Raw genomic sequence first — 24,831 nt, 5'->3', positions numbered from 1 at the left:
CGTACGTAGGTGCTATCAATGCTATGCATGAATTGCTATGAAATCTAAGAATTACATGCGCCCAGAGCGTCCGTATGCAACAGTATACATTACCACATCTCATTGTCGAATCGTTCAAGTACCGCGGAGGCATCCTCGACATCCTTTTGCGCCTTCTTGCGCATGTAGAATATTGGGCAGTCCTTGCTCGTGCACAGGACATCCTGATGAAGCGATCCCTGGCACCGCTGGCACTGTGTCCAGAGGCGCGAGAATCGGACCTGTAGATCGGACACGTTCGTCACCTGTTTCTGGTAAAACTCGTTGATACGAGGGCGGCAGTTGTTGCACACCGCGCCGTTCGACACACTGTTGCTAGGTTTCAACTGTGTCTTGCAACCCATGCAAGTCACCGTCTTAACGGCGAACTTCATGAGGCCGCCCACTGTTGGTGTGGCAATCTGAATCGTCCGCGTGTGATCGCCAGAAACTAGAACTCTGCCTTAGTACGAGGCTTCTGCTGGAGCGGGGATGGTTACTCACGCAAAGAGCTGGCTTTCTCGCCAAGGATGGGCTCGAAAATACGCATAAGCGGGTTCGAGAGCTGGTTCTCGAGGTAGTACTTCGTGTCGATAGGCATGTTATTCTCCAAGACAAAGATAGGATCTTCAGACTTCTCGTAGGCCGCCGCGCCCTTCGCGCCTTTGATGATGACATATGCGACTCGGTCCCCCACGTTCGGCGCGGAACCTGCGTCGCGTTGCTTCATCCGCTCGGCTAGTTCGACATGGGCCTGCTTTCCGGCATAGTCTGGGTGTGGCAACGGATGAGATTGAAATTTCCCCTTGTACCGATCTCATTACATACCTGCTTTGGCTAAAGCCTTTGTAATCACCAGCTGCGACATGTCGACCTTGTTCTGGAGCAAATCAGAAATGATTTGCTTAGTGTACTCAATCGCGCCATCAACATCTCGGTCGATCAGCATCTTATTGAGACAGGTCGAGATGACAGTGGAAACCAATCGACAGTTATCTCGCCGGACAGTCTAAAATGACAATGTGAGCCGAGATCTCTCCAAGCAAGCGGTTACACGCGCCTCGATGCCTTTGGTATCCATTTTGTCGTACTTATCCGGTCGTGTCCAGTACAAGCCAGCGTACCGCTTCTTGCTGATGAGCAAGTACGGGAAGTATACTTTCTCGAATTCGAGCTTGATTGGCTTAATGAACTTCTGCGTGACAAACTCCGCAGCTTGCGCTCCTATCATATGAGAACGACACTTGTTAGTATCTACATAAGCAGGCGGGCTAATGCACACGCACCGAGCTGCATGACCGTCTCCAGGTCTGTCGGTCCAAATTTGACCATCACAGAATCTGTGTCACCATATATGACCTCCGCGTCATGCGCGTGCCCGTTAGCGATGCAATACTCTGCCTCGACCTCCTACAAGCAATTTGAGTATGACTAGCACGCTACTAATGAACCGAACGAACCTGCTTCGTCTTCTCAATCATTTGTCGACCGAAAGCTGTTGTACTAGACGAGATTGGAAGGCATGGCAGTTTGCCGATGGTCGCTCCAGTGAAGCCATACACAGAGTTAGCACTGATCTGTCACAGTAGCAAGATGAGAACATCCCCAGTTTTCGGGCGGCGAGGAGCGTTGCTCACCTTCAAAGCCAGCTGTCTACCGTCCAGGACAGCCCGCTTGAAGGGGTCCGTCTCTTTCTTGAGGTCGGCCTTAGCACGCTTACGTGTAGAGATTAGATCCTCAAGAATAATCGGAAGGAGACCCTTGCGTCGCTTCGCTGTGGCGAAGAAATCTGCCAGCGCACTCCGTCAGCGACTCTGACCAGCAGCTCCCAGAATTGAGCAACGGACCATTGTTGGGCGTCTGGATGTAGTCCACATCCTTCTCCAGGCCCAGCCTATCGATGGTTCCTTTGTCGAGGAGAGTAGTGTAGCAGAGGTTGTGGGCCATCATAATCGAGGGGTACAGGGAGGCGAAGTCTAGGGTGGCAATGGGGGCCTTGTAGTAACCTTTGTGTGGCTCAATGACCGTAGCGCCCTCGTACTGCTCATCAGTCCCTGATTACAAACGATTGTATCAGCCAACCCGCGGTGAAGAAGGTAACCAAAAAAAAGCTCACCTTCGCCTCTAAGGGCGGGCACCACGTATTCTTCCTCATTGGCTTTTCGGAATAGTTGCGAAAGTACTTTGATCGACTGTCCTCGGGAGAGCAGGTAGTTGAACGGGACACCAGTCACACGCGCCATCTCAATGTAGTTAATAAAGCACATCAGCTTGTCCATGAGGCGTTGAGGCAAGTAGGCGTCTTTCAGACAGTAGACTGCGAGACGCCGTCTACTCTCGGGGCCACCGTTTTGGAGCTCAGTAATGACCGAGTGATGTACATCCTCCTTCTGCTCGCCGAGGAACTGTGCGCAGACGGAGTTGAGAGTGTATGACCGCAGTTTATGCTCACGCTGCATATATTGCAGGATATCGATCTGCAGACGGCCGTCGAGAGCCGTTTCCTTCGAGTCCCGCTGACCGAAGGCCTTGGATGAGAAATGGGTCTCCTTCGTCTGCGCCTTCACCTCTAAGACATTGATTAGCTGACAGATTTCAAATGAGAGCAGCATAAACCAACCAATCATCCGTCCCAGCATCGGAAAGTCCTTCGCCTTGACTGCGATGGCTCTGTCAATCAAGTACGGCAGGTCGAAGTTTGCGATGTTATACCCAATGATAACATCAGGGTCAATCTCGTTGACAAAGTCTCGCCACGCATTGAGCATGTCGACTTCCGAATCGAAGGAAAGCACCTGCGAGCCAACAATGTGTGAACAGGTGGAAAGAGTGAAGACGTTTCGAATGAACGGGTGAGTTTCGCCTGTTGAGATGCGGTGAGACAGCCACGCATGCATAGAAAAGGCAAGAAGGTACCTTGTCTGGTGACCATGCTAGCAATCTGAATGACTGGATCGACCTGCGGCTCCGGGAAAATACCCTTACGGCCCGCGCACTCAATATCAAAGCTCAGAATCCGCAGCGGAGCAGTGTGCGAGTATGGGCCGTCGGCCTGGTGCGAAACAATCTTATCCCATCTATAGCAGATCAATGAGAAATGATGCCGGAACGAATAGTGGCGGAGATACTGACTTGACAGAAACTTCCAGCTGACAGTGCGACTTTTTGTCCTTCTCCTGCATAATGGTATAGCCTCCTGCTGGTAGTTCCACCCAGTTCATACCTACAATCTGCAGGAAGTATCAGCACCATTTTGCCATCTGTACTGTTACTGTTTACACGAACCTTCGCATCGATCATAAACCGCAGCACATAGGCAATATTGGACTCGTATGTAGAAACGCTATCTGTCTTGAACAGGTTATTGAAGTGGCATTCGCCACGCTCGAAGATGCGTATACATCATATGATGATAAGTTTCGCAAAGGACAAATGAATTGAAGAGCCACTTATCTCTGGTTTTCGGAAGGCTGCGCTGGTCGGACACTTCAATGCGGATGAAGGGCACTTTTTCATCTCCTCGATAACCCCAAAGAGATCGCCTGTAGACTAAGGAGACATCTCGAACTGATCCACCAGATGCGTGATTCTGTGAGATGACACTTAACGAACCACGAACTTGACGACAGACCAAGATTACGTACATTCAGATATGAGCGAAATGCTCCAATATCGTCTGTCAAGAAACCGCGCGGAGCCGCAACATAGAAATAGGGGTGAAAGTCGGTAACATGCGCAAGGACAGAATTCCCCGCCTATGGATATTGTTAGCCCACCACCCATGACAAGATTCCAAGAACAGTTTTCGTAGGACTAAGACAATCAAAACGGTAGAAAGAACAAAAAACTGAGCGGGATAGAACTCACTTGTGTGACGCCGAACATCCGCAGGGTGGGACCCCCACCATACTCCGTTGAATCCTCAATGTCAATCTGCTGGAAAACTGTACAAAAAATGAAGAAACGTGTATACTACAGAAAGATGGCCATACACACCGATAGCATCTTTCTTGGGATCAATCCGTGGCAATCTCGGGCGCGCCCACTGGTCCGCACCTCCCTCGGCCTCTATTGGTAAGCAAGCCACAATGAGTACACCAGCAGTATGACGTGGCGCAGGTCAAGAAGGAAGCACTCGTTAACATTGGGAAAAGGAGAGGAACGAAAGATTATATATAACGCGTCGGATAAGAAATAGTTGGCCAGCCAGCCAAGACACGCACCGCGACTCTCCGCCGAAGTCTCCTTCAGACGTGCCAAGACATCAGCGAAAGACGACTGAGGCTGGCTTGCATTCTGAGATAGTCCTTTCTTCTGATTTTGACTTTGGGTTTGTGTCGAGGGAGGCTGGGTCATCGCGGGGGAAGATATCGGCGCGTCGTGGTCAACATCATGTGGTGATAGAGAGAGCTTTCGACGTTTCGCCGGGGGTTCTGTAATTGCTTCAGAGGGTCTTAGTGGGAGGTTCTCTTTTGTCGCCATTTTGGCGCGTCACACCGAGGCAGAGAGAGGAAATACTAGGAAGGGCCGTTGAGAGCAACGTTGTGGGTGGAGGACAAGACGCGTGCAGAGGCAAGAAATGAGGCGCGTAAACTCAGACGCGGGCGTTCTTGGCAGCGGGCACTATTCAGGCGCCTATCGGCCTGTGTTCGCCCTGCCACGACCCGCCTGCTCTCGAGCTCACCTAGTGCAATCGTCTCCAGCATGTTCTCTCGGACGTGTTCAAAAATGGCAAGAAGATGGGCACCGCGTGTGACAGCCTCTTTGGCGGGTACTCGCCGAGCTGTTCACTTCGAAACTGGGATGAGAACGGCGAGCACTTCGTACGTCTGCCGGCCTTCCAGAGCACAGGATCGAGCTTATATCTCGCGTCGCCAGCACTGTGACCTCTAGTGTTAAAAGAAAATATGCTTCCGAAGCGGCTCCGGAGAGCTCTACTTTCTCAGTCTTGGGCGATAATGGTGAGGTGGAAATCTCGGAAGAGGAGTATGCTACCTCCATTGAACACGGCCGGTCGTTGCATGAGCCCAACTACCACCCACGCACCCATGGTATCCCAGCGGCAACCATCCATCTTCGTTCCTACCACATTTCCCTCCTTCAACTTTTTACTCACTTCGTCGCACACGCTGCCGCGGCTCTGGCGATTCCAATATCGAAGCCTGTGCCGCTACCTATCCAACGCAGCCTGTGGACGGTCCTCAAGGGTCCATTCGTGCACAAGAAAGCGCAGGAGAATTTTTCCCGTAAGACGCACAAGCGAGTCATCAAGGCCTGGGACACCGACCCCGAGGTCGTCGAGCGGTGGGTGCGATACCTGGAGAAGCATGCGTTGGCGGGTGTGGGTATACGGGTCGTGAGGTGGGAGCGGGCACCTGTAGGTGTTGGAAAGAAAGTCTCGGATACTGTCAAGGCTGCAATGGAGAATGCGAAGCTCCAGACACCCAAGGGACAGGTCGAAGCTCTCGGAGGAAAAATTCTTGAGCAAGAGCTTGCTACTGCCAGCAAGGAACAGATTCTTGTTCAGCAGCCGGAGCCTGTTGAATCTGCGTAGACTAATCCTACAGCCTGTCGCTCGCCACTCTTACTATTGCTCTCTACTTTCATAATATCTATCCGTTGAATATTGGGAATAACCGCATTCTCGAGTTCGCTGCCATGCGGCCGACATTCACCGCGATGAGCTATACGCATACCTTGAGCGGGATGAGTGTGAGCGTCAAAACTATTATACTTAATTTCGGTTGTCTCGGCCATGCTAGCTCACTGCTCAGGCTACCATCCCTCGTTCACGTGAACAAGAACCATCTCCTGTCTGCTCGCCACTATGTCGAACCTGACTTGGGGTAAGAAAAGCTTGCGCTGCCTTGCGATAGCAGCAAATGCGTGAGTCGCTTATGCTTATATTCATACGTTGAGCGTACAACTTAACGAGGCTATCCGCAGATTATGGGCAGGAGGTCTCTACAGTTATCCTCTCTTCTCGCCAGCCCTCGTGGAACATCACCACTTCACACAGCCTCAGCTCACCACCATTGCGCTCGCGTAAGTACAAAGCCAGTTTTCTAAAGTCTGACTACTCATTGGCTTCTAGGGGCATGGTTGGACAATACCCGATCGCAGCTCTGGTAGGCAAGGTCCTCGACACTCGCGGTGCCCGCACCTGCTCTCTCATCGCAGGCCTATGCTTCTCGTTTGGGTTTGGTCTATTCGCATATGAGATCGCGGATATACCACCAAGGGAAGCCGATACGACGGACGTGTTCAGACGAATGGTGGTGTACTTTGGGCTAGTCGGGATGGGGACAGTATTTTCGTGCGTGCGCTTTCGGCTCTGGCCACTACCTAACTTCATCCGAAAAGCAGATACTTCTCATTCGTCTTCTCTGCCACCCAGACCTTCCCGCATTACATTGGTGTTGCATCTGGGACGAGCATGGCTCTCTTTGGATGCTCACCACTACTGCTATCAGTCATAGCTGACCGCACATTCACCACAGCCGGCACGCTGAATGTCGCAAGTTTTTTGACGCTGCTATCAGTCGTGACGGGCATAGTCCATCTCTTTGGTGCCCTCGTTCTGCCAGGATTATCGTCTACAGCATCCCTGGCTTCAGGGGAAACCCAAGAGGATGCTGTTCCATACCATCGCAGAATGTCACTTGAAACAACCTCTCGGCTAGAAGCTTCCGCTTCGTCGTCTGAGACGTCTCCTTTACTCCCAGAGCTCCCTTCTCCCTCGCTACCAGAGGCCGCATCGCCTAAGAAAGCTGCTTCGGTCCAATTGGACATATTCCCTGTGGAGCACTACGAGGTATCTCCTCCGCAACATGGCACTACGCTGGATCTCTTGCGCGACCCGCACTTTTGGGCTTTGATGACGATCATAGCAATTGTAGTCGGCTGTGTACGTGCTCCGTTCTCTAAATTTTGGCTGATCCATAACCGTTGCTCTCATCCACGCAGTCTGAGATGGTTATCGCCAATCTTTCGTCGATCTTCTTGTCCCTTGGCGCACCAAGCGTATCCTCCTTCACATCCCTGATCCAGAAAGTGGCTGGGTCGTCAATAACAACTCAAGTGCAGCTTCTCTCGTTCACAAACATGGTCTCGCGGCTAGTCATCGGTCCGCTCGCAGACTTCATCGCTCCTGTGCCTGTCTCGTACCCGCGGCCGACAACCGACTCTACTGCAGGTAGTGAAGGCCCGTCGCCCAGCAGCTCGCGGTACAAACTGGGAGGCGTCGACGATGCAGACGACGCACCGTTCACCGGCGGTAGTTTCAAGAGCGGGGTATACTATGCGTTCCCCCGCAGGCATTTTGTGTCTAGGATGGCATTCTTGCTGTGCGCTTGCGCGCTCCTGCTGCTTTCCTTCGTCTCGTTTCTTGCGAGCAATACGCCGGTTGTACGCTCTCAGGGAGCGGGCATGAGTGTGCTCAGCGTTGGCGTCGGAATCTCCTACGGAATAACTTTTACAATTCTGTGCGTCCATGTTTACTGCGTCCGTACGCTCAGACAATGCCTGACAAGTTTCTTCTAGCCCTGGTATTCTCAGCGCAATTTATGGTCATGCGAACCTTGGCCGCAACTTCGGTATCATCTCATATGCACCGTTTGTCGGGACAACAGCATTCTCGTACCTGTACGCCTTCCTAGCTGATCGACAGTCGTCTGCGTTAGCAGAACCCATGCCGGGTAGGACAGCACCAGAAGAAGAGCAGGTATGCCACGGTCCACAATGCTGGCAGACCGCTTTCTCTGTGTGCGTCGCCGCGCTCGCATTTGGGGGCGGTGTCAGCGCTGTGCTTTGGCGTAGATGGCGCGGACGTGTGTAGATTTTTCTGGTTCTATATGTAAGCTTGGAAATATGTATTGCGGACATAACATTAATGCTTGATCCTATATTCCTTATTCTGTCATAGAGACTCTAATTAATTTAGGAGGTGAAGAAGAGCTCTTTGAGAAGCCGCATGGTGTCCTGTGGGTCTTTTACTGAGTGGCCGATTGTACGAGAGTCCGAGAAGATCTCATAGTCGTTGCCACCCTGCATATCGATCAGTTATCAATTCAGAAGAAGATATGCCCGATGTACCGGGTATGTCTTGTCACCGAAGAAGTGAATCTCTGAGAAGCCCTCATCTGCAACATGACGCAGACAGTAAGTCTTATCCCAGCCGTTCGGGAAGACATCAAACGAAATCTTCCCGCCAATGCTGAATGTAAGGCCGTAGTCGGGGAACTTCTCCCTCAGTACGCGCACGAACTCAGCACGGATGCCAGTTTTCTGAAATCGATGAGATATGCAAGCACGAAGGAGAAGATGCTGGGTATACCTTGTCGTACTCTTCGAATTCATTGCGCTCTTGAATACTATGTTATACCCAGTGTCAAATAAGGTACTTCTACCGCGATAGTGGAGGATGGCATACGTCGCGTTGCGGCCCAGCGGGCTAACATTGATCATACCGTTGCGGAACTCGATGAAAGTACCCCTGCTTAAATCAGATACACGGAACAATACTCGTAGATTGCTGGGAACACACCGCTTGATAGGAATGTCAAGGTCTGCGATGTAATGCAGGATGAAGTTCGCAAGCTTCTTGTACTTCTCCTCGCCGATCCAACTGATGAATGACTCCTGCTCAAGCTGTTTGCCAAGCTTGAAAGCGGTTAAGCCGTTCTCGGCAAACGTGTAGTCGAACTCCTCAGTCACTTCAGTAGTAATTTGAGCACCATGATCTTCGTGACTGAAAAGAGAAACGCACCGTTGGCACCTCCGACAGAGAGCTGTTCAGATACCTTGACGAAGTCTGAGCCACCCACAACGCCGATGACGGCCTTCTTCCGGAGCTCACGGAGGAGCTGCATCGTCTCTGGCGAAGCAGCCTGGCGATATACGTGTCGTAATCAGACCACCATGTGCGATGTACATTTCAGACGTACTTGGCGAGCAAGCGAAAGTGTCCCGTCAACGTCGAATAGCACTAGGATCTTGAGAGGACGGTCGGCGAACGTAGAAGACATGGATCTAGCCACGAGGTGTCGAGGAGCGGAAGGAGATGGTAGCAAAGGTCAGAGGGGGAGATGAATGTCGTGGCGGCCATCATCAGCACGCGTACAAGTACTGTCGCGCCTCACGATCGCTTTCAAAGTTACACGTGTAACTATCGGGTGTGTCTGCCCGCTGCACCATTCTAGGCTCTATTCCCGCACGCGAACACGTACAAAAAGGATTAGTCATTACGCAACAAACTAGGTAGGCTACGGATAGGTACTACACTCTAAGGCATTCTCAACAAGTCTAATGTGTTTGAGCATTGCCGTTAGCCTTGCTTTTGAGCTCCTTGAGATACCTGTGCGTGCGGCCAAGCATCCAGATCGTAAACGAGAACTTGAAGTTCGGGTAGGCAATCGCGACATTCTTGTTGAACACTCCCTCAATCGCTTCCTGGGCCCAGGAGCCATCTGTCCGCTGTCGTGACATGACGAGCCTTACGGCGCGCTCTATGGGCTCAGCGTACGGGTATCGGGCGTACATGAGTGCCATTGTTGCCCATGAGGTCTGTACGACCTGGGTGTCTTCGTGATCGACCCATTTGCCGAGCTCGCAGGACTATGTATAAAATCAGTACTACAGCCTAGCACAAGAGAGGATAACACACTTTGTAGCTCTCGCCCCATCCGCCATCCGCGCGCTGTTTGCTAATAAGGAACTCGCATGCCCGTCGTGCGTATGCACTTGTCTCATACGTCTCTCCAACGAGCGACAGGCTCTCAAGAGCAAACTGGGTCGCATATGTGAAGCAGATGCCCCACGAGCCGAACCATCCACCCTCAGGCCTCTGCGCCGCATGCAGGAATCTGACCGCGCCGACCGTCACTCGACTGAAAAGATTTATCAACGAGACGCCAACAAGCAGAGAAATGTCTACTCACTCAATGTCATCTTTGCGGTAGTCGGGATAGTGACGACGGAAGATGGATAACGCGGTGATCACAGAAGTTGTACACTCTGGATAACTATGCTCGATCATGATGTCACCAAAGACTTCCGCCGGGTTCAACCACTCGAGCCAACCAGGCCCACGAATGAGCTCGTAGCTCGCAAAGCCGCCGTCCGCGTTCTGCATGCCCAGGAGGATGTCGACGGTATCCTGCATGCGCCGTTCCGAGACGAGTTTCGGTGCATCCTCAACATGGTTCTGAATGTAGAGCACGGCCTTGAGGCCCTCCCCCGTGCAGTCGCTAACGGTGTAGCCCTGCGTCCGCGTCGAGAATGGCCAAGCGCCTTTGGTAGGATGGCGGTACGATACAGTAAAATGCCGCGGATTGTCTTTGATCTGCGCCATGTCGAGCCACTGGAGGGCCCTGACCAGGCTATCGCGGTTCTCAGGCTCCTCGGCGAGTCCGGTCTCAACAAGGGCTTGTGTAATGAACGCGATGTCCCACAGCTGGCTCCCGTTCGTGCCCGTCATCATCATGCCGTCGGCGCAAACCCACATAAAGTCGTCTCGTCCTGCCATGTGCTTTTTATACGCTTCACTTTCGGGTCCATCGACAAGTGCGCGAACGATGAGGTTCATCATTTTTGAAACAGGACCGAGTGTCTGGTAGCCAGTGTTCTCGTCTTCGCGGACGATGAGCTGATAGCACTTGTCAAGGGCAGCGCGACGAACAGGCGGAATTACGCATTGTTCGTATGCGCTGAGGATGAGGTACATCGAATTCAGAAGAGTACTGTGAGGCATATAGAGGTCCGCCTCGGCGATGTTATTGCGCTGTGCTGACCAGTCGATTTGGTAATAATTGGTAGGATAGAGCTCCTACAAGACGCGTTCGAAAGCGATGCAAAGTAGTTGGATATGTGTGCTTACCTCTCGAAGAGCCATGATGAGATCATTCTCTTCCATCTTGTAACGCATGCCATAAAGGTACGCCATAGGTATATAGACAGTGCGGGTGTGAATCCACCATTTGTGGGGATGGAACGGGAGCCAGTCCGGGAAGACCCTACTCAAGGGTTCAGCGATTTGCAGAGATATTGCCACACCTTCACCCACCATAATTCAGGTGTTATGGGATTATTTCCTTCCCATTCATACACGTTCAGGACCGAAAGCCAAAACTTGCCCCACGCCGGGGCACCTGTCGCACCTCCGAGCTCATGTAGGGTGGCACGCGCTTTCACTAGTGCAGGATGGTCGGCAGGAGCTCCGAGGATACGCATAACGCAGTAATTCAGCGCTGTTCCGAACACCGTGGAGTGCCCTTCGACATGACTTAGCAGCATTAGCGGCCAGGTGTCGCATGGTTGAGACCGCAGACGTACATTCCCCAGCCCCCATCCTCTGGATTTGCCCTATTCAGTAGGTAGCGAATCATCTCCAGACGTTCTTCCTGCTTGAAGGGCATGCCGGTCACGTAAGATCCAATAACAAGGCCGGGGAGCAAGAACATGGGTCCACCATACTCTCCTGGCCAGTGTCCATCGTCTGCTTGTAGATGCTTATAGAATGTGTAGCCATTCCGTGCGGCCTCCAAGGCGCTTTTTGCTGGAGGAAGCGCAGGTAAGTCCTACCAGCGCAACAAGCGGATGAGTGTCAGGAAGAAGGGTCGTATAATGGAGCGTACAGTGGGGAGGCCAAGCCAGTATTTGTCTAGTGTCGTCTGCGGCCATTGTTCGTACTCCTCGTCCGTCCTAAGGTAATGCCACGTATGCCGACCATCCTCTGTGATCGCAAGCCTCCATCGCGAGTAGTCGGTCAAACGCGTCTTTCCAGAGGCCGGGAGGTCGTGAATTGGGCTGTAGGCCATCCGGACTAGGAGAAAGGGTCAAGAAGGTTAGTGAGAGTTGAAAGCACCCTCAAGCTTGAGAAAGTGAAAGTTGAGAGAAGGGTTGGTATGTGCGTATTTCTTGGGAAGTGGTTCGACAGAGACGAAGTCGGGCGTCAAGCGCGTCCCATCAAGCAAGTACATTGACGCGACCACGATCTGGTAAACGCCGTTCGTTCCGCTAGCCCTGTCGACGACCACGGCTTCAGCGGCGGCGAACACCTCATTGACGATGTCGGACCGACGCAGGGCAGAGATTGAAGCCAAACGAGCCAAACTTGCTGAGCTTAAGAAGGCTAAAGAGCTCAGAAAGCAGCAGGAGCTCGAGCGCAGAGCCCAAGGATCCCCAGTAAGTTTAACAGTCAAACGACATGTTTGTATCGAGCCAACTTGTACCATACACTAGTCCTCAAACATTGCCGTTGCCCAGCGAGACGTCGACGACCTCGTCTCTACCCTCATCGGGCCCAGCCGCAGGACGACGCTCGACACCGTTGATTCCCCGTCTTCTTCGATACCCGGCACACCTCTCCTGCCGTCCTCGACCCCCCTACCTGGTCCGTCCTCATTGTCTCAATCTCAATCAGGCCGTGCAAGCAGACAAAGTGATGTAGCTTCTGACCGCCTCAGCTTTGGGACGACCATGGTCATGTCCAACGGAGGTACCGATCATGTCATGGACAGGTGCGCACAGCAAGATATATGCGCGACGCAGTGGCTTACTGTTCCAGAGAGATGACCCCACGGATGATACCCGACCTAATTGACGTAGAGCAAGAGCTCTTTGAGCTACCGCAGAAGGTGAATTGAATGGACAGATGAGCACATTAAGCAACAAGCTGAACGACTGCGCAGGAACGCGTGATTTATAACAAGGAAGTACAGACTATGGCTCTCGAAGATGAGCCCGCCGATGCACCCTCCGAAGAGGGAAACCACCAACGTCTTCTCCGAGAACGCGAAGCAGCTGAAGCAGAGCGTGTTCAACGAGAGAAGGAGCTTGAGGAGGAGAGCGTCCAGCTTGACAAAGAGATCGAGGCAGAGATTCGAGGCAAGGGGGCGTTTTATGTCTCTCGCCTTCCGCTAACTTTTCACAGAGATGACGGATGAAGAGAAAGCCAGCGTATTCTCTGCACCCGAGTTCCTTGACTTCGTGGAACACTCTACCAAGATCATTCAGCGGGCACTGAACGACAATTACGACTATGTGCGTGATTACACCATCGGCACAGAGACCGGCGCGTAAGTAGATCACTCAATACCTCGACGCGTCTCAGCTGACGTGCGCAGCGATGATTCTGAGGGCCGGAGGGTTAAACGACTGTGCGAGTTCTATGACGAACGGCATGGTAAGAACCGGTCTATCACGGACGTAGGTTGGTCACCAAAGGTGTGTCCCAGTCTAGGCACTGACGAGTGCTGTCTCACCCTGGGTCCTGCAGTATCCGGAACTATGTTGCGCATCATACAACAAGAACCCGGCCGCGCTGAATGAACCCGATGGTATCGTAGCGGTATGGAATATGCATCTTCTGGAGCGCCCGGAGTTTGTCTTTCATTCGCAGGTGTGTTCTCCTCCGCTCGAAGGACGGATTGTTAGCTCAACCTGCTGCGCAGTCGGACGTTCTTTCAGTGACATTCTCGCCTTTTCATTCAAATCTCATATTCGGGGGCACGTACTCTGGACAGATTCTCTTATGGGACACACGTTCGAAGCACCTCCCGGTGCTGAAGACGCCATTGTCAGCGGCAGGACACACCCACCCGGTGTACGCAATGCAGATGGTTGGCACCCAGAACGCCCACAACTTGATCACGAGCAGCACGGACGGTATGGTGTGCAGCTGGCTCGTCGACATGCTCGCGCAACCCCAGGTATGCTCGGTCCGATTGTATTACGAATGACGCTCAGATTACATTAGGAAACGCTTGAACTTGTCCATGCCGGGCATAACAAGACGGGAGAAGTAGCAATTACGACGCTCAATTTCCCTTACAATGAGACGACGACGTTCTGGGTCGGCACGGAGGAGGGCAATGTGTACCAGGCGAACAGATACGATCGCGCCGGCGCCAAGGCCGGTCTTAACCAGTATGATGTCTACAAAGGACATTCAGGGCCGGTGATGGGCTTGCATTTTCACCCATTACACGGGCCCGTGGACTTTTCAGACCTCTTCCTGACGTGCTCGGCGGATTGGACGGTCAAGCTCTGGCGCGCGAAGTCGCTCGCGAAGCCGTCCACAAGCGCGAACATAGTCGCGCCATTGTACTCGTTCGACGAAGCAGACGACTACGTGTATGATGTGAAATGGCATCCGGCGCACCCAGCCGTATTTGCCTCGGCTGACGGCTCGGGGAAGTTTGACCTGTGGAACCTGAACTCGGATACGGAGGTAAGCAGAATGCTTCTCTCACGCTCCGGCCTCCGATCTCACTGCGACAGGTCCCCGTGGTGTCGACGACCGTGGGGCAGGGACGGGCTATCAACAAGCTGCAGTGGGATCACAAAGACGGACGACGCGCTGCGCTTGGAGGGAGCGATGGAAAGCTCTACGTGTATGATATTGGAGACATGGCGCTCCCCCGCGAAACAGAGTGGGCGGATTTGCAGAGGACGATCGCGGGCATGACAGGTGGCGGTGGTGCATACGCGAACGGCATAGCAGACGGTGGAGAGGCGATGCGGTCGCTGAATGGTCGCTAGGGGTGCGTAGGTCTTCTGTGTACTCCTTCGCGCGTTCCTGGAGGTCCCGGATCTGCCGAATTTGTGCGCTCACGAGGGGTGTGCCGGTGCTCCTATGGCGGCATTGCAAGTCGTACCCCGCCCCATCCCTGACTCCTCGTTGTAACATACGCTATGATGCCCGATATATAATGACTTGGTCTGCGAGCTGAAACAGGCTGCAAAACAGCGACGGATCGTTTTGAGGTGACACGGAACACCGAACGAAACAGACAGCCTTCAGCTCATCTGCGCTTGCTCAAATCAGGTGACTTCACTTTTCCCGCAATGCTTCCCCATCTTGCTCTTAGACCGCCATCCGCCGCCCTCTTCTATCCCCTCCGTCGAGCCCAGTCGCTCACTGCTTGTTCTGCGTCTTTTAGCACTTTTCAATCTTCGCTCGTTGCACGCACTATGTCGACGTTCAAGCAGGTGAGCTCGCTGAGCACTCTCGCGGTGACTCCCAAGTATTGACGCCGAATGTGCCAGGCTCCTCACAAGTATGTGCATCCAGGTATCATGTAGATGTGTGCTAAACACGGAGGAAATTACAGGTTGCTGGTGTGCGTGAACTTCTCCTTACTCTACAGAATGTCAGGCTGAAGGTGCTGTTTTAGTATCCCCGGCCCCATAGAAGTCTCTGATGAGGTGAGTCAATTCCCCGATTCGCTCATGCGCTTTTGTCCTCAGCTCTCTGCAAGGTTCTCTACGCCAATGCACTCCCCCCTCTTGCCCACGCCGGCGCAGACTTCATCCCCATCTTTGGCGATGCCATCCGCATGACGAGGTACGTACTTCGTATGTCCCCAGTCTGTCCGGGTCGCTCACATTTACACCATGACACCAGAGAGGTGGTATTTACCGAAGCTGGCCAGCCGTTCCTAATCGCTGGATCTGGTACTCTCGGCTGGGATCAGGTATGTCTCCCTGGCCCTGGTATGCGTGTAGATGCCAACGCTTTGGCACACCCTCCTAGGTTGCCGCGAACTTGATCGAGCCCGGTGAAGATGCGCTCCTACTCAACTGCGGCTATTTCGGAGACAGCTTTGCGGATTGGTGAGTACTTGCAGATTCATCATCTGCACTGTCGGTTGACCGATTGCACGATTGCACGATTGTCAAGTCTGCGCTCATACGGCGCGAACGTCGATGAGATCCGTGCGGACTTTGGCAAGGCGGTCTCGCAGCATGAACTCGAGTCGGCTTTGAGAGTCAAAAAGTACAAGCTTGTTTGCTTCAGCCATGTCGACACCTCTACAGCTGTTCTGTCCGACGCGAAGATGATCGGCGAGGTCTGCCAGCGGCTGGCTCCCGAGTCTCTTGTGTGTTCTATAGTACACCCCTACTCCAGATGTCTGCTAACGAATATCTTAGGTCATCTTGGATGGTGTTTGCTCCGTGGCCAGCGAGGAGATCCGCATGGATGCTTGGAACATCGATGTTGTCGTGTCTGCGAGTCAAAAGGGTCTTGGTGCTCCCCCGGGTATCAGCGTTGTCGTCGCCAGCCAAAAAGCTTTGAAGGTAACTTCTACCACTTACGTCACTTTGCCGACTGTTCACACTGCTCACAGGTCTGCAACGAGCGCAAGGCGCTGATCGCTGGCTACTACTCGAGCTGGAAGCGATGGCTTCCCATCATGCAGGCGTATGAAGCTGGCAAACCTTCCTACTTTGCGACGCCTCCGGTCAATCTGATCTGCTCGTACCGGCAGTCGCTGATCGAGATTCTAAGAGACCCGAAGCTCACTCTTGAAGAGCGCTTCAGAGCTCACATTCACGCCGCTGACCGCATCAGGAACACCGCTAAGGAGCTTGGCCTGACGTTGGTCCCTGCCGATCCCCACAACGCTGCGAATGGCATGACAGCAGTAAGTCCATGCATCCAGTGGTCGATCTATGAGTGACTGAATTATGATTTAGATCTACTTGCCTGAGGGACTAGCCCCTTCAGACATCGTCCCGCGGATGGCACAGAAGGGTATCGTTGTTACCGGCGGTATCCACAAGGAAAACAAAGGTTAGTCATTACTTAAATTGCCCTTCGGCTTCGAGATGATAACCTTTGTGGCACAGACAAGTACTTCCGCATTGGGTGAGTTTGCAACGGCATTGCAATTCATATCGGACTCGCACTAACTCGCTAAAAGTCACATGGGTATTACCGCCGTGCACCCTGAGCGTGGAGACCTAGACAAGGTCATTGCAGCCCTCAAGGAGACTCTGACCGAGGCCAAGGCGAGCAAGCAAGTGTAAGAAAACAGCTTTTGCGGCACTAGTAGACTTGATTGAAACTCATCGTGTTGTTGTATAATATCACATCTGACCCGACCGCGTCCGTAACCGAACTCGAAAACGAAACGGCTCTCCGCGAGAACAGTGCGTACGCCAAAGTCGAAAATCACAAGCTTCCCGCATGGCGGGGCCCGCCTGCTCCGCTCGGTGGTTCCCGCTCTATTGCCGTCGCGGCGAAGCTCTGAGCGAAGACGGAGAAGGCCTTCCGCATCGGCGCACCTTGTGAGTACGTCCGCGTGCCCTCCGCGGCATTCTCGCTAATAATGTTACCCCACAGACGTATCGACACACTCGTCGGAGGGCCGCCCGGAACTTGACGGTTTACCTGTACAAACTTTGCCGCATTATTGGTTCCCAAACGGATTCCGTATTGTATCTCTAGCTGTATCATTTTCCTTCGCACTCTACCACAATCTGTACACAATGCCTATTGGGGAATTTAGTCGATCATTTTAATATGGGGATGACTCCGCATGTTTAGTTGCATGGCGCGGTGCACGACGGCAGAAAGAAGATCCTTACTGTACATGTAACATTGCACATTGCTCAAAGCTTTTGTTCTATCAGTCACCAGTAAGTCATACAACCGCCTCCCGGTGCACACCCTCGCCACCAGCACCGTCCCACCATGTCATGCCGGACTCCGTCGGCGCAATGTAGCCCACACGGATTACAAAGTCACCAAAGTGCTCGCCTTCGAGGCGTTCCAAAGCGTATTGCTTGATCATCGGCTTGAGGATCGCCAGGATCTCTGACTCTGTCACAGCGTCTGAGAGACCAGAGTCAGTGCGAAATCCACCACGACGAAGAAGCAGTTCGTACCTCTGTAAATCTTGTTCATGCGCTGGCCGTAGTAGCCGCCGCCGAGTAACATCATATACGAGCCTGGTGCCTTACCAACGAAGGCAACCTCCGCGAGGTACGGCCGCGCGCACCCATTCGGGCACCCAGTCATGCGCATGACGATTGAGTCGTTACGCAGGCCGTTCTCCTCGCAAATCTTCTCGACCTTGTCGATAAGGATAGGTAGGTACCGCTCGGACTCAGCCATCGCGAGGCCGCACGTCGGGAACGCGACACATGCCGACGACGACAGCCGCAGGCCGCTGAAGTTCAGGTAGTCGAGATTATACTTTGCGAGGAGCTCTTTGATCTGCGGTACGTCTTCGTCCGCAATGTCGCTGATCACCAGGTGTTGGTTCGTCGTCAGCCGGAACGTGCCTCGGTGCACTTTGGCAATCTCGCGCAGGGCCGTCTTAAAGTCGCGCTCGGGCTCGTCCTGCACACGGCCGTTCTCGATGAAACACGAGAAGTGGTGCTTGCCGTCATCGCCGCGAATCCAACCGAAGTCGTCAATGTTGCGGTCGAACGAGAAGTGGCGCACAGGCTGCAGTTTGTAGCCGAGACGCTTCTCTACCTCGGCCTTAAAGGTTTCCAAACCCATGCGATCGATGGTGTATTTCAGGCGTGCATTCTTACGGCTGGAAAAGCACAAGTATTAGCTAAGCTTTGGATTGAAAGTGGAAGAGACGAACTCTGCTCGATTACCGTTGTCACGCTGCACCAGCATGATCTTCTCGGCAACATCGTGTCCCTGTTCAACGGTGCAAAAGCCGAGCAACGAACCGGTGCGGGGGTACGTCTTCTTGTTACCGTGGGTAACGCCCATACCACCGCCTGCAGTGACGTTGAAGCCGGACAGCTCACCCTTCTCGTCGACGATAGCAATGAATCCGACGTCATTGGCAAAGACGTCGACATCGTTTTGAGGAGGCACTGCAACAGCAATCTTGAACTGTGGTAGAGCGATCAGCGCATGACTCTCTGCAGCGATGGCCTGATCGTACCTTCCTGGGCAGATAAAACTCGCCATATAACGGCTCGACGTCCTTCAGGGCATCGCCTGCAACCAGCTTCTTGTCCAACCAAATCTCGTGGTATGCGGTTGTGCGAGGAACGAGGTGGCTGCTAACGCGCTTTGCGAATTCGTAAGTCTGTTTGTGGATTGTCGAGATCGACGGTATGGAAGAGCAAATGACGTTACTAGGATCAAAAAGTGTCAGCAAAATCTCTGGCTTGAAAGTAGGTAGACGTACCGGTTAACGTCACCGCAAGCAGCAAGGGTATCCAGCAAGACGCGGTTGATATCCTGGATCGCCATCTTGAGGTGGCGCTTGATAACACCGTGGAACTGGAAAGTCTGGCGAGTGGTGATCTTGAGCGAGCCGGTTCCGTGCTCGTCCGCAATCTGGTCCATAGCAAGCCACTGCTCTGGCGTGCACACGCCGCCGGGCATACGCACACGAATCATGAATGCGTATGCGGGCTCCACCCCCTGCGCCTGGCGCTCGTCGCGGATATCGCGATCGTCTTGCTGATAGATACCATGGAACTTCGTCAACTGCGTGTCGCTAGGTGCGAGAGCACCGGTGCTGTTGTCCTGGAGGCCTTCCACAATCGTGCCACGAAGGTACTGTGACGCGACCTTGATGTGCTCATTTGTGATCGGCTCGGGCTCCGCTTCGCGCACCTCGATCGCATCGACACCGAGAGTTTTCCAGACGAGCGGCTCCCAGAGCTTGTAGCCAGTCTCAGGACCGTCCGCGTCCTGGTCGTCACCAAAGCCGAACTCGGCGACGCGCTGACCGCCGAGCTGCTCAAGACGCCTATCGAGGTCCTTGCCGGCCTTGTTATAATAGTGTGCGTCCTCGAGGCGCGGCCAGTAGTGGCTGTCACCCATACCGAAGACTGTGAACTTGAGGTTTGTGAGCGGCTTCTCGCCACGAGAAGCAAGCGCGTTCAAGGCTTTGAATAAGGTGCGGCCGTTCTGCGGGAACTCGCCCTGTCCGGCGACAGAAGTGAGGAAGGCAACGTACTCCTCTTTGGCGAGATCTTCGACGGTAATTGAATCCATGGTCTGCACCGTCGTAGAGAGACCGCGCATTTTTCCGCGAGTAGCGAGACGGCGAGCGACCTTCTCGGTCTTGCCACCGTCGGAGGCATAGAGAACGAGCAGAGGCGGGGCATCAATCGCGGTCAGAAGTTCTGCGTAGGACTGCTGCGCACGCTTCCTGCGGGCTTCCTTGACGTTCTCGCCCAAGCTACTAACGATCTCCGCCGCGAGCTGCGGCTTAGAGCGTACCAGCTGCGAGAGATGGTTCTGGCGGTCCAAAAACTGCTGCAAATCGTTCTTGACGGCGTCAGAGTCGAGAGTGAATGGTTCCTTGCCTTGCGCCTCCTTACTCGGGTTCCAACGGTAGAGAGGCCAGTAGCCAGCATCAACAGCAAGCTTGGTCTCCTTGAGCAGCGAAAGGGCGGGGTCCTCCTCGGTCTTGTAAGGCAAATATGCGAGGACGACACTAGGGCCTTCGTAGCGATCGGCCTCAACCAAGGCATGCAAGACTTGTGCGTAAGACGAATAGACAGCGACACTAGCAACATACACGTCTCCGTGGTTCATAGCGTAGAGACCGACATCGTGCTTGCGGCGGTTGGGGTCTGTGACATTACGCGAAGAGTACGGTACAGTGTCCAACAGAAGGATGTTGAGGTTGAGCTTCGAGGCGATGGCATGGTGCAGGCCAGATGCGCCGACGTCGTAGGACCAGGCGTCGGAACCAACAATCCAGCGCGAGAGAACGGGAAAGTGCGCCTTGAGCGACAACACGCGGTTCGCCGCGGAGCTGGTGGTGGTGCCGGCTTCAAGAGCCTCGACAGTTTCCTGGCCGAGCTGACTGGCCATGCTAGGATCATCCTTGTTGAGTAGCCATTTGCTCAGAAGGCTGTGTAGCTCAGGGGTGACCGCAGAATCTTGCAGAAGCTCCTTGATGGCCTCTACGAGCTCGTTGCGGAGCTCGATCTCTCCGCGTACACGACCAAGCGCAAACTCCGGAGTAGTGGCCACCTGGCCCTGAGAAGCAACGAGGCCAGGGGAGTTGGCGATCTGCAACCGCTCGCCAAAGAGCTGGTTCAGAATCTTGACGTATGACGACTCGTGCTTGGGGACGTGGGGAGTAATGAGAGGTACGGTCTTCATTGGGCTCGAGGGGTAACCAAGTTGCAAGCGCTTGCTGGGCGACTCCTCTGAAGCATGTCGGACCAGCTTAAGGATGTCCGCAGCATGCACATCACCCTCTAAGGAGACGCTGTGTACGGTTGGGTACTCGTCGCGTTCGTCTTGCTGAATGGCATTGACGACTTCAAGGTACAGAGGTGTCCATTTGGTCGACCAGCGGCGAACTTGTTCGACAACCAGGACGCGGGAAACACCTGGAGGGATGCGACTGTTAATCTGGGAGGCTGGGAGGGGGTTCACAAGAGAGATATCGACGAAGAGGATGTCGTCTAGATCGAACCTGAACAAGGGTCGGCCAAACGTGAAGATGACTGTATGGGGCCTTCCAGAGCCGTGCTCAGAGAAGGCACGGACAGACCGCCTGAGTCGTGTGGAAGTGGTAGTCGCTGCGCTAAGATACGACTGGTAAAGCGCGGGGACGTACTCGTCAGAAGGAAGGACGTGACCATTAACGACGGCTGCGCTATCCTCCGATAGGAAAGGCGGGATCCAGTCGCTCTCAATCTCCTCTACGAATCCTTCTACGTCCGCGAAGACATGCAGGACGGGCTTTCTCTCCAGCCGAGCCAGCCGAGAGCCGAGAAGGGCATTATCGTGAGCTTGCTGGGCTGTCCGTGAGAAGAGGAAGAAAGGAACGCTGGAGCGGAGGATGAGAACGTCTGAGAGGTCATCCTCTATGGCAATATGAAAGACGACTGGTGCCGTGCTGAGCTCGGAAAGATGCACGAGGAGGTGATGGAGCAGCTCGGGCTTGGAAGAAGCGGTATACGCGACTAGGCTGGTTGAGCTGTTTCGCAGCAGAGTGCCGCTCGGGTCGGCACCAGAGGGAAGGCTGTAAACCGGTTTTGCCCCTCGCTGCTCCGAGAGGGTGTTCAAGACGTCCAAAAACTTTGAAGCAGCAGGCAATGGAGGTCGCGAGTCAACGAGGACATCGGATGCCAAGTAAGCGATTCGCGAGACGGCGGCAGCAGAAGACGTGACGACCATGACTTAACTATATCCGAAGACGAGCATAAAGTCAGTAATTTGCTCTCCGCAGTATCGTAAACACCACTGGGACATATCTGCTTGGAGACGCCCACTCGCATCCATATCTGATGCCAGGCAGACCCCTCGCGTTGTACGTAGCATAAGCGACACTCACGATATGGGGCCTCTGTGCACGCAGGTAGTTGGCTCTTCCGGGGCACAGATCGGTCAGAGGTTAGAGGATAAAATAGCATTCCGCTATTCGGAATTCACGATCGGAGGATTCCGATTACATTTTTGCGTAGTCAGACGAAGTGAAGCTTGTGACGATCCATCCTTGTTCGCTCAAATGAGCAGTGGATGAGAGGCGAGCTCGCCATTCCTGCGCAATCGTCACATCTCGCCGTCTTGAGCCGGAGCGGCATCCCCCGGGATTCATCAGTCGGAGTTTGAACCTTGTTTCAGTGGCATCCACAAACTGGAGCGCCGTTGGATTTCCTGCTCAAGACACCCGCTGCCGTCGCCGCATCCGCCCACCTTCGATATTCGCAATGGCCCCCACCAAGAAATCCAAGGCCGCCAAGTCTACGGAGTCCATTGCGTCTCGTCTCGCGCTTGTCGTCAAGTCTGGCAAGTACAGCCTTGGTTACAAGTCTGCCCTCAAGCACATGCGCAACGGCAAGGGTGAGCAGCGTTTCTTTGCGACTTTCTCTCCGGGGACTGGAGCGTAAGGCTGAGAAGGTCCCTCGTGCTTACGGATCACCTCTTTTTATCTCTGTCGACGTTGGCTATCGTGTTGCAGCCAAGCTTGTCTTGATTGCAGGCAACTGCCCGCCTCTCCGCAAGTCTGAGCTAGAATACTACGCAATGCTGTCCAAGACTTCCGTACACCACTTTGCTGGTACCAACGTTGCTCTTGGTACCGCTGCCGGAAAGCTTTTCCGCGTCGGGTATGTACCTTCATTCTTCATCGTTTGAGTATGCTGCCCATACGGCTTCGCAGTGTAATGTCTATCATAGACCAGGGCGACAGCGATCTCCTCACTGTCGCTGAGAGTGCTGCGCAGTAAATGTGTCAACATTAGGCTTACCTTGTGTAGCTCTGAGTGCTTGTACGTGCCCTGCGTTATGACAAGCTGCCTTTTATCTCTCGCGTAACTCGTAAAACACTCGTAAAACGATGTACGGCCGGCCGCAGGTGCTATAAGAGAGACGCTGAGTGTCCCAGTATCACCTTGGGTCCCTTTTCCGCATAGTCAGCCTTCGTAACGAAGTTTTTGCCGTTTGGCTCGTTAACAAAAATTATCTGCGACAATCACATGTAAGAACAGTCACAGCAGCGGAGTAATTGGTCGTGGGCACCTTTGCAACGATGCTTGAGCCCAAAAATGATGCCAGGCCATCGCCTCTGTCCCTGTACTCGGCGAAATAATCTGGAATCTTCAGAGTCCGTATGCTCTTCGGTTGTACCTCGTTTTGCTGATCTGCCTGACTGAGAATGAACGGCGCCAGACGTGCTTGCAGAGCTGCTCCAAAACCTACGTTGTCATGACCCATCAGTAACGAATGCTATTTACGAGCAGTTAACAAGACGTACCCTTAATGTGGCTTGTCAACTCTCCAGTGACAAACAAACCTTGCCAAATATACTGACGTGCATCCACTTCTGTAAGTGACACGGCATGTCCAATAGCAGCCTGTAGCGGCCTGACGCTCTCTTCCGAGGTACTCCTTGGCAAGCCTGGGATAGCCCTCAGCAAGCTCGGATCGAACAGCGGCTCGCAGAAACGGTGGCGCTCCTTGCCCAGTGTGAGCGACCTGTCGCGGAACTGAACCGTTACTAGATCGAGCGCCTCAATCTCCTTTGCACGGGCAAGCTCGGCTGCGGATGCCTTTGCGTTCTGTTTCTTTTTCATGCCGCTTTCGATAACGGCCTTTTCCTTGCCCGCGACGACTACGGCTGCGATGTCCGTGACTCCCTCTTCCTCGATGTCTGCTGCCTCGCCCTCCGCGAGCACCTTCACGAGCCCTTCCCGCCACACTTGGCGTGCGACCTCGACGAGCATTGCGCGCAGTTCTTCTGGAGAGAGTGGGCTCTCTGGCGGAGAAAGCGTGTTCACAACGGACTGATTCGAGAGGAGCAGGTGCGCGAGGTACTGTTCGCAGTCTGAGATGCCATAGTCGACGGTCTGATGTGCACCTTGCACGACGAAGCTCTCATATATCGGGGTGATGTCCGTGTGTTCTTGGCCGATGTCAATGACCACACCGTTCGGGTCAGTACCAGAAACCGTGACGGCGAAGAACTGGGCCATTGGACGCTCGACAATCGAGAGTCCAGCGACGTTGAAACGTTCAAAGAACATGCGACATATTCGTTCATATGTGTTTCGCGAAACTCCTGGTGCAAACACAAGGAGAACAGGGGACTCCATCTGGACTCTTCGCAGTCCGAGCTGGTTGAACAGAATATGCTTCCTGTGCGGTCTTAAGTTATTTGCAAATTATAATATTATGGATAATAGCGTACCACAGCGCTTCTGCTTGTGTCCAGTCCTTTATATCTCCGTCTGCGAATGGCCAGAACACATCTACTTGACCAGCGGCCAAGGCTTCGTCAAGCTGCGCACCGACAAGGTAGTCAGTCACTTTGGCTGTAGAGGTTGAGCTTGGTGCAGCTGATGATGACGATTCCGTGACCATCTCATCATCATTCGAGACACCATTCGCGCTTTTGCGTAGGCCAACGCGTGCAGACACTTCCTGCAGCCCATGCACGTAGGGTGAACACGGTTACAAGCGGCAGAGGCGATATACATACCACAGAAGGGATCTTAAGTAGCTCATGGAGGCCAATACCTGCTCGTACGAGAGTGCGGCTCGTGTCGAGGATCACGACGGACGAATCGCGAAATGAG

At 53.6% G+C, this 24,831-nt stretch overlaps 7 protein-coding genes across 7 annotated transcripts; 2 read left to right on the top strand and 5 right to left on the bottom strand.

Moving 5' to 3' along the window:
• Positions 1-89: 89 nt before the first annotated feature.
• Positions 90-4,374, bottom strand: PHACADRAFT_104509 (uncharacterized protein; the record flags this gene model as incomplete). Its single annotated transcript, XM_007400636.1, has 18 exons — positions 90-469; positions 523-789; positions 847-1,027; positions 1,073-1,239; positions 1,299-1,428; positions 1,479-1,595; positions 1,656-1,807; positions 1,866-2,072; positions 2,135-2,587; positions 2,639-2,881; positions 2,935-3,095; positions 3,151-3,248; positions 3,304-3,402; positions 3,449-3,607; positions 3,663-3,773; positions 3,886-3,962; positions 4,015-4,086; positions 4,242-4,374. 18 exons carry the CDS (start codon positions 4,372-4,374, stop codon positions 90-92), a joined length of 3,207 nt encoding a protein of 1,068 aa, XP_007400698.1.
• Positions 4,375-4,821: 447 nt separating this feature from the next.
• On the top strand, positions 4,822-5,572 carry PHACADRAFT_200369 (uncharacterized protein; the record flags this gene model as incomplete). The annotated part of the gene is made up of 2 exons (XM_007400635.1): positions 4,822-4,841; positions 4,897-5,572. The coding sequence occupies 2 exons, from the start codon at positions 4,822-4,824 to the stop codon at positions 5,570-5,572; spliced, it is 696 nt and encodes a 231-aa protein (XP_007400697.1).
• Positions 5,573-6,559: 987 nt separating this feature from the next.
• PHACADRAFT_263716 (uncharacterized protein) lies at positions 6,560-9,077 on the bottom strand. The gene is made up of 9 exons (XM_007400634.1): positions 8,964-9,077; positions 8,786-8,906; positions 8,564-8,732; positions 8,450-8,512; positions 8,354-8,390; positions 8,113-8,304; positions 7,561-8,064; positions 6,985-7,502; positions 6,560-6,925 (listed from the first exon to the last, which is right to left on the bottom strand). The coding sequence occupies exons 1-7, from the start codon at positions 9,042-9,044 to the stop codon at positions 7,957-7,959; spliced, it is 771 nt and encodes a 256-aa protein (XP_007400696.1). The 5' UTR covers positions 9,045-9,077; the 3' UTR covers positions 6,560-6,925; positions 6,985-7,502; positions 7,561-7,956.
• A 173-nt stretch (positions 9,078-9,250) lies between these two features.
• Positions 9,251-11,552, bottom strand: PHACADRAFT_263714 (uncharacterized protein). Its single transcript, XM_007400633.1, has 6 exons — positions 11,350-11,552; positions 11,081-11,299; positions 10,895-11,030; positions 9,957-10,843; positions 9,683-9,905; positions 9,251-9,633 (listed from the first exon to the last, which is right to left on the bottom strand). The coding sequence occupies exons 1-6, from the start codon at positions 11,475-11,477 to the stop codon at positions 9,322-9,324; spliced, it is 1,905 nt and encodes a 634-aa protein (XP_007400695.1). The 5' UTR covers positions 11,478-11,552; the 3' UTR covers positions 9,251-9,321.
• A 491-nt stretch (positions 11,553-12,043) lies between these two features.
• On the top strand, positions 12,044-14,711 carry PHACADRAFT_263710 (uncharacterized protein). Its single transcript, XM_007400632.1, has 10 exons — positions 12,044-12,201; positions 12,259-12,536; positions 12,584-12,653; positions 12,708-12,903; positions 12,950-13,094; positions 13,143-13,242; positions 13,295-13,417; positions 13,470-13,727; positions 13,775-14,248; positions 14,299-14,711. The coding sequence occupies exons 4-10, from the start codon at positions 12,741-12,743 to the stop codon at positions 14,557-14,559; spliced, it is 1,524 nt and encodes a 507-aa protein (XP_007400694.1). The 5' UTR covers positions 12,044-12,201; positions 12,259-12,536; positions 12,584-12,653; positions 12,708-12,740; the 3' UTR covers positions 14,560-14,711.
• Positions 14,712-14,776: 65 nt separating this feature from the next.
• PHACADRAFT_263704 (uncharacterized protein) lies at positions 14,777-22,189 on the bottom strand. Its single transcript, XM_007400631.1, has 21 exons — positions 22,089-22,189; positions 18,966-21,938; positions 18,717-18,912; positions 18,405-18,664; positions 17,692-18,350; positions 17,147-17,638; positions 16,955-17,091; positions 16,725-16,826; positions 16,651-16,669; positions 16,498-16,594; positions 16,149-16,445; positions 15,952-16,098; positions 15,701-15,899; positions 15,554-15,633; positions 15,425-15,494; positions 15,279-15,364; positions 15,195-15,225; positions 15,132-15,140; positions 15,067-15,077; positions 14,961-15,009; positions 14,777-14,845 (listed from the first exon to the last, which is right to left on the bottom strand). The coding sequence occupies exons 2-6, from the start codon at positions 21,929-21,931 to the stop codon at positions 17,448-17,450; spliced, it is 4,272 nt and encodes a 1,423-aa protein (XP_007400693.1). The 5' UTR covers positions 21,932-21,938; positions 22,089-22,189; the 3' UTR covers positions 14,777-14,845; positions 14,961-15,009; positions 15,067-15,077; positions 15,132-15,140; positions 15,195-15,225; positions 15,279-15,364; positions 15,425-15,494; positions 15,554-15,633; positions 15,701-15,899; positions 15,952-16,098; positions 16,149-16,445; positions 16,498-16,594; positions 16,651-16,669; positions 16,725-16,826; positions 16,955-17,091; positions 17,147-17,447.
• Positions 22,190-22,432: 243 nt separating this feature from the next.
• Positions 22,433-24,793, bottom strand: PHACADRAFT_263701 (uncharacterized protein). The gene is made up of 7 exons (XM_007400630.1): positions 24,735-24,793; positions 24,603-24,676; positions 24,444-24,567; positions 23,511-24,391; positions 23,276-23,451; positions 22,917-23,219; positions 22,433-22,863 (listed from the first exon to the last, which is right to left on the bottom strand). The coding sequence occupies exons 1-6, from the start codon at positions 24,758-24,760 to the stop codon at positions 23,115-23,117; spliced, it is 1,386 nt and encodes a 461-aa protein (XP_007400692.1). The 5' UTR covers positions 24,761-24,793; the 3' UTR covers positions 22,433-22,863; positions 22,917-23,114.
• Between the last annotated feature and the right edge of the window lie 38 nt (positions 24,794-24,831).

Source organism: Phanerochaete carnosa (assembly GCF_000300595.1).
Source record: "Phanerochaete carnosa HHB-10118-sp unplaced genomic scaffold PHACAscaffold_11, whole genome shotgun sequence".
Lineage (NCBI taxonomy): Eukaryota > Fungi > Basidiomycota > Agaricomycetes > Polyporales > Phanerochaetaceae > Phanerochaete > Phanerochaete carnosa.
The sequence above is the reverse complement of the archived record's forward strand: the minus strand, read 5'-3'. Positions and strand labels throughout refer to the sequence as shown.